We start from the raw sequence: 7500 nt of genomic DNA on the forward strand, positions 1-7500 counted from the left end.
TGAGAAAGGGCATTGCGCAATCTTGTTTGGCAAGGGAGCAAGCAATGACACAGAAACGAAATAAAAAGACAGAAGGAAAGAAAGAAGCTGTATGTCTCTCACTCTCTCTCTGTGTCTCTGTCTGTCTGTCTGTTTGTCTCTCTGTCTGTCTGTCTCTCTGTCTGTCTGTCTCTCTCTCTCTCTCTCTCTCTCTCTCTCTCTCTCTCTCTCTCTCTCTCTCTCTCTCTCTCTCTCCTTAGCCAACAACATCTAACACACACCTTTACCAAGAAAGCTCAGTCCGGAAAGGAAGCTCAAACGTAGTGTTTGGCAAAAGCGACCTGAAACCTTTAACGGGAGTTGAGAATCTCCTGGCCAAAGACGTCTCTCGCCCGGTTAACGGAGGGTCTTGGGGGAATGCGGACTGCAGATGACAGAGACAGTTGAGTCTGGCAGCAGTTTCATGGAGGTCAGTGTCGGTGCCAAAAACGGTTAGGGAGGTAACGGTTACACGACCCCCAGGTCTTGTCCTGCTATAAGGCACCACTGCCACGCTGCCGCTTCTCCGTCTGCAACCGGTGTCGTCCTCACAAACGGGCACCCTTGGAAAAGGGCACTGGACAGCCAATGGGTAGAAAAGGGTAACAGGCAGTTTGGTAATTACAGGAACACGCGGTTACAAAGAAATACAATAAACAGAAAGTGAGTTTCGCAATACGAAAATGAGGAATAAAGGCACTTCAGGAAGGCGTATTCATGTTGAGCATCTGCTGACTGTTCATAGCAGTTTCAAACTGTACGGATCAAGCAGATACAACAACATACGTGGACAACCTCAGATCGTTCTTGCTTAAACGGTGGCACTATAACGAGCTGCGGGCAGATACACAGCAACGTGCAGGCCGGGATGTTGCGAGGATTCACCTGCAGTCCTTGGGCGTGACATGTTCCTTCAGCATCAAAAGGTTTGGGAGCTTGACCAAAATGACCGCAACAGTTTCGACAATTTGAAACAATACTCCCACGGAAGTCAGCATTTGTAGTTAGAAATATGGTGCATGTATGTAGTTTTGTATGGTGTTTGAGCTGTTTGGCAGCGTGACAACCTTTCGTCAGCCGTACAGAATAACAACCAAGTCTGCTGAGCAGTGGATATTTAAGATAGCCGTATCAAGCGTACAGATAATGAGAAGAATGGATATGTAGGACATGTCTCTGTGGACTTGCGGGTACCGATACAAGCTGGACGATGAGCATGATGACACTGATGGAATTGCTGGCTTCGGTGCGCAACATGCCTTCTAGGTATGCATCGCGTGGACAAACCCAGGTACTGCGGAGCTGGGCAAATACATGAGTTAATCCGTAGACGTTCAAGAGAGATTATTTGGTTAATTGTAAGTTTGTTTTATTAAAGTACTGACCCAGACCTGCCAAGTGTTTTATGAAAGGTGGCTGTGACGGAGAAGTATGTAGGCTTAGTTTGACTCATGCTGAGATGTTAGTTCAGGCAAGAAACATACACAACCAAGCGTACCTAAAGTTGAACGATCGAGAAGAAAAACAGACTTACACACAGAGATTGTCCCAACTTAGGTTTAGGTACAGAGGAGTGATTGGTCAGAAATATGAATAAACATATTTATAGACATTATCTTCAATGAATCGTTAATGGACTTTTTTTTCTCAATTGGAAGAATATGAAAAAAGAGCAGTTTTCGTACTGTCTATCCTAAGCACCTGCGTTTTACAAACATCAGATCCGGATATATTTTGCGCTTGTGTTTGAAGGGAAAAAAACCCACAAGGTTCGTATTCACACAACTACACAGAGCTACAAACAGACACAGACAGACAGACGGCAGACAGACAGACACAGACACAGACAGACAGACAGACAGACAGACAGACACACACACACACACACACACACACACACACACACACACACACACACACACAAACATGACGCTTTTTGTGTTTCAAAGGTACACATAACTTATCCAGAAAGTAATCTTACTTTATTTATATACACGCTCCTCCTCTTGTACTCCTATAGTCCACGGTATCTATGGGAAAAAACAACATAATGTTATTTTGGTCCAGGAAAGAAATTCAACCCCAATAAATATACATCCAATTTCTCTTTTGAAGCCCACAGACACACGGTACTGTGGCAGACTGTTACACCGCATTGAAGTGTCTGGGTATAGTTTGCAGGGAGGGCCTGATCTTAAGGCGACACCCTAGCCAGGTAATTACACATTGTTACCATTGTGGTGCGAGAACCGCGTGCCGGTCACGTGAGATTCCCCGGGGAAGGGGAAGAGGGATCCGGTTACACTTTTCCATTCGTCAGAGATCTGCCGCTTAAACAGCGCAATCGTCTAACAAAATGTTCCAAGACAGCTCGCCTGGTAGCTTGGAGAATGTAGAAGCTTAAAATACTACTTTTTGAATCGTTTCCTTCTTCCCTTCCTCCTCCTCCTCCTCCTCCTCCTCCTCCTCCTCCTCCTCCTCCTCCTCCTCCGTTTTCTTCTTCTTAATTCGTTCATTTATTCTGAATCCCCTCACTTCCTCACTCATTCCCCCACGAGCCGTCCCTGCGATATTAAAGGTAATATCATTGAATGTGATAGACAGTTCATTCCCTTAGCTTTATTTCTCGTTTTCTTTCACTCTCTGTTCTGTTTCCCTCTTCTTCCTCTTCCATTGTCGTCTCTTACTTTTATTCTATTCTCTAATGTTAAATTATCGCTTTCGTTTTCCTCTCTTGGCTTTCGTTCTCTTTACCTTATTTTGTTAACCTTTTCTTTTCCGCTTCATTTCTTGTTAATATGTTTTCCACTGTCTTCACTTTTCTTCTCTTACTTGACGACGAGTAGTCCCACTCCACTTGTCTTGGAGTCGCGATGCCGTTCTTTCTCTTCTTTAACATTTGCTTTCTTTCTCTTCTCTTCAATTTCTCTCCTCTTCAATTCTATGTTCTTCTCTTTCCTACAGACTCCTCTCTTCTCATCCCGTCTCTTCCCTTTTGTGCCGCTCTGCTCTCTCCTATTCTCTCCACTTCTCTCTCTCCTTTCCTCTCTCTGCTCTTCTTTGCTCTTCTCTCCTCTCTTCTCCTATCCTCTCTCCTCTAATCTTCTCTCTTCTCGGCTTCTCCTATCATCTTTATTCTCTTCTCCTACCGTCGCTTTGCTCTTCTCTTCTCTCTTCTCCTATCATCTCTTCTCGAATCTTATCTCTTCTCTTCTCCTATCATCTCTATTCTCTTCTCCTACCATCGCTATTAATAATAATAAAATAATAATAATAAATAACTTTTCTATAGCGCGAGTCCCATCAATTGGCTCCAGGCGCTTTACAAATTCATTATAGAATAAACTAGCACAAATCAACAAGCATACAAAGCATACATTTAACTGAGACATAACACCAAGATCCCAAGCACTAAGCAAAACTTAGCGTACAATGTTAAAAGTACACACACACACACACATACACACACACACACACACACACACGCACGCACGCGCACACACAAAGATACCATTGACAAATAGACCATAAAGCACATGCAGGGTAGAGAGTTCCAAAACAGAATAGAGTTGTGGAGAGTCTACTCAGGCTAAGCAAAGGCTTTACGAAACAGGTATGTTTTGAGTTGTGTTTTGAAGGAGGAAAGGCTGCTGGAGTCACGGATAGAACTTGGAAGCGAGTTCCAGACGGTCGGAATCTGGTACCTAAAGGTTCTTTCACCAAAGGTCTTGGTCTTGGTTTTGGGGATGCGAAGGAGTTTTTCAGAGGAGGATCTGAGAGAACGGGATGGCTCGTAGATACTGAGGGAATGGGACAAATAGGGGGGAAGTGATTTCTCAAAACAGCGGTACCCTAACAGAGCCAGCTTGTACTCGATTCTATACTTCATAGGAAGCCAGTGAAGGGTGGTAAGTAGGGGAGTGACATGGTCTTTCTTAGACTTCTGCAGAATGAGCCTTGCAGCACTGTTCTGGACTCTCTGTAAGCGATCAAGTTCTTCAGTGGGGAGGCCGGCAAGCAATGAGTTGCAGTAGTCAAGTCGACTCAGGATCAGAGAGGAGACAAGTTGAACAGTGGCTTGGAGTGTCAGGAATGATCTGACAGAGGAAATCTTGCGCAACTCAAAAAAGGCACATTTACAAACAAAACTAATGTGTTTTTGCATTGTCAGAGCAGAGTCCAGGTACACGCCTAGGTCCTTAACAGCGGTTTGGGAGACAATCTGAGTGTCGCCTATTGTCAGGGAAGTACAGTCAATCTAATTTAAAGCATGTTTTGAGCCTGACAGCATCACCCCAGTCTTTGAGTAATTCAGCTTGAGTTTATTGTCTATCATCCAGTCTTTCACTGACTCAATGCAGTGCTCAGTGTTTTTAAGTACTTTTGGAAAATCACTAGGGGGAGCAGAATCTTCTATTTGGGTGTCGTCGGCATACGTGTGGTGTTCGCACCCATGCCTCGAGATGACGTCAGATAGTTTCTGCGTGTATAGCGTAAACAAAACCAGGCCTAGAACAGAGCCCTGAGGTACTTCGTGCTTCAGGGGAACAGGGGATGATTCTTGTTTACCTATTTGTACCCTTTGAAGGCGTTCAGAGAGATATGATACGAACCACTTGAAAGCTTTATCGGCAATTCCAAACGTGAACTGAACTATTCTCTCCTCTCTTCTCCTATCCTCTCTCCTCTGATCTTCTCTCCTCTCTTCTCCTATCCTCTCTCCTCTGCTCTTCTCTCCTCTCTTCTCCTATCCTTTCTCCTCTGATCTTCTCTCCTCTCTTCTCCTACCATCGCTATTCTCTTCTCCTACCATCGCTATTCTCTCCTCTCTTCACCTATCCTCTCTCCTCTAATCTTCTCTCTTCTCTTCTCCTATCCTCTCTCCTCTAATCTTCTCTCTTCTCTTCTCCTATCATCGCTATTCTCTCCTCTCTTCTCCTATCCTCTCTCCTCTAATCTTCTCTCTTCTCTTCTCCTATCATCTCTATTCTCTTCTGTCCTCTGATCTTCTCTCCTCTCTTTCTCCTATCCTCTCTCCTCTAATCTTCTCTCTTCTCTACTCCTATCATCTCTATTCTCTTCTGTCCTCTGATCTTCTCTCCTCTCTTCTCCTATCCTCTCTCCTCTAATCTTCTCTCTTCTCTTCTCCTATCATCTCTATTCTCTTCTGTCCTCTGATCTTCTCTCCTCTCTTCTCCTATCCTCTCTCCTCTAATCTTCTCTCTTCTCTACTCCTATCATCTCTTTGCTCTTCTGTCCTCTGATCTTCTCTCCTCTCTTTCTCCTATCCTCTCTCCTCTAATCTTCTCTCTTCTCTACTCCTATCATCTCTATTCTCTTCTGTCCTCTGATCTTCTCTCCTCTCTACTCCTATCCTCTCTCCTATAATCTTCTCTCTTCTCTACTCCTATCATCTCTTTGCTCTTCTGTCCTCCTCTCTTCTCTCCTCTCTTCTCCTATCCTCTCTCCTCTAATCTTCTCTCCTCTGATCTTCTCTCCTCTCTTCTCCTATCCTCTCTCCTCTAATCTTCTCTCTTCTCTACTCCTTTCATCTCTTTGCTCTTCTGTCCTCTGATCTTCTGTCCTCTCTTCTCCTATCCTCTCTCCTCTAATCTTCTCTCTTCTCTTCTCCTATCATCTCTATTCTCTTCTGTCCTCTGATCTTCTCTCCTCTCTACTCCTATCCTCTCTCCTCTAATCTTCTCTCTTCTCTTCTCCTATCATCTCTATTCTCTTCTGTCCTCTAATCTTCTCTCTTCTCTTCTCCTATCCTCTCTCCTCTAATCTTCTCTCTTCTGTTCTTCTCTTCTCCTCTCCTCTCCTGATCTCTCTCTTCTTCTTCTCTCCTCTGCCCCTCTCTTCTCTCCTTTTCTCTACTCTCTTCTTCTTCTCTCCTCTATCATCTCTTCTCCTATCCCCTCTCCTCTTTTTCATGTTTAGTCCTCTCCTTTTTCCTCTGCTATTGTCTCCTCTCATTCCCCTATCTTCTTGTCGCTCCTCTCTTCTCATCTCTTTCATTCCCCTCTCCTCTCCAAATATTTTCTCTTATTTCCTCGATCTTTTCGTTTCTCTCTTTCCGTTCCTCTATTCTTTTCTCCTCTCTTCTCCTCTCTTCTCTTTTTCCCCAAACTCTGCTATCCTTTTCCCTCTCTCCTCTCCTTCCCAGCTTCTATTGTCTCTTCTCTTTTTCCCCAAACTCTGCTATCCCTTTCCCTCTCTCCTCTCCTTCCCAGCTTCTATCGTCTCTTCTCTTTTTCCCCAAACTCTGCTATCCCTTTCCCTCTCTCCTCTCCTCTCCCAGCTTCTATCGTCTCTTCTCTTTTTCCCCAAACTCTGCTATCCTTTTCCCTCTCTCTTCTTCCATCTTCTATCGTCTCTTCTCTTTTTCCCCAAACTCTGCTATCCTTTTCCCTCTCTCCTCTCCTGTCCCAGCTTCTATTGTCTGTTCTCTTTTTCACCCAAACTCTGCTATCCTTTTCCCTCTCTCCTCTCCTGTCCCAGCTTCTATTGTCTCTTCTCTTTTTCCCCAAACTCTGCTATCCCTTTCCCTCTCTCCTCTCCTCTCCCAGCTTCTATCGTCTCTTCTCTTTTTCCCCAAACTCTGCTATCCCTTTCCCTCTCTCCTCTCCTCTCCCAGCTTCTATCGTCTCTTCTCTTTTTCCCCAAACTCTGCTATCCTTTTCCCTCTCTCTTCTTCCATCTTCTATCGTCTCTTCTCTTTTTCCCCAAACTCTGCTATCCTTTTCCCTCTCTCCTCTTCCATCTTCTATCGTCTCTTCTCGTTTTTCCCCAAACTCTGCTATCCTTTTCCCTCTCTCCTCTTCCATCTTCTATCGTCTCTTCTCTTTTTCCCCAAACTCTGCTAGCCTTTTCCCTCTCTCCTCTTCCATCTTCTATCGTCTCTTCTCGTTTTTCCCCCAACTCTGCTATCCTTTTCCCTCTCTCCTCTTCCATCTTCTATCGTCTCTTCTCTTTTTCCCCAAACTCTGCTATCCTTTTCCCTCTCTCCTCTCCTCTTCCATCTTTTATTGTCTCTTCTCTTTTTCCCCCAAACTCTGCTATCCTTTTCCCTCTCTCCTCTCCTCTTCCATCTTTTATCGTCTCTTCTCTTTTTCCCCCAAACTCTGCTAGCCTTTTCCCTCTCTCCTCTTCCATCTTCTATCGTCTCTTCTCCTTTTCCCCCAAACTCTGCTATCCTTTTCCCTCTCTCCTCTCCTCTTCCATCTTCTATCGTCTCTTCTCTTTTTCCCCCAAACTCTGCTATCCTTTTCCCTCTCTCCTCTTCCAGCTTCTATTGTCTCTTCTCTTTTTCCCCCAAACTCTGCTATCCTTTTCCCTCTCTCCTCTTCCATCTTCTATCGTCTCTTCTCTTTTTCCCCCAAACTCTGCTATCCTTTTCCCTCTCTCCTCTCCTCTTCCATCTTCTATTGTCTCTTCTCTTTTTCCCCCAAACTCTGCTATCCTTTTCCCTCTCTTCTCTCC

The 7500-nt window shown here is 44.6% G+C and overlaps 1 protein-coding gene across 1 annotated transcript in view; it reads right to left on the reverse strand.

Moving 5' to 3' along the window:
* Positions 1 to 5784: 5784 nt before the first annotated feature.
* Positions 5785 to 7500, reverse strand: part of LOC138970247 (octapeptide-repeat protein T2-like) — a gene marked incomplete at its 5' end in the record, with an annotated part of 4622 nt that continues 2906 nt past the window's right edge. Inside the window, 1 exon segment of the mRNA XM_070342744.1 lies at positions 5785 to 5936. Within this exon segment, the coding sequence (XP_070198845.1) occupies positions 5785 to 5936 (152 nt within the window).

The sequence above is a fragment of the Littorina saxatilis genome, linkage group LG7 (assembly GCF_037325665.1).
Source record: "Littorina saxatilis isolate snail1 linkage group LG7, US_GU_Lsax_2.0, whole genome shotgun sequence".
Lineage (NCBI taxonomy): Eukaryota > Metazoa > Mollusca > Gastropoda > Littorinimorpha > Littorinidae > Littorina > Littorina saxatilis.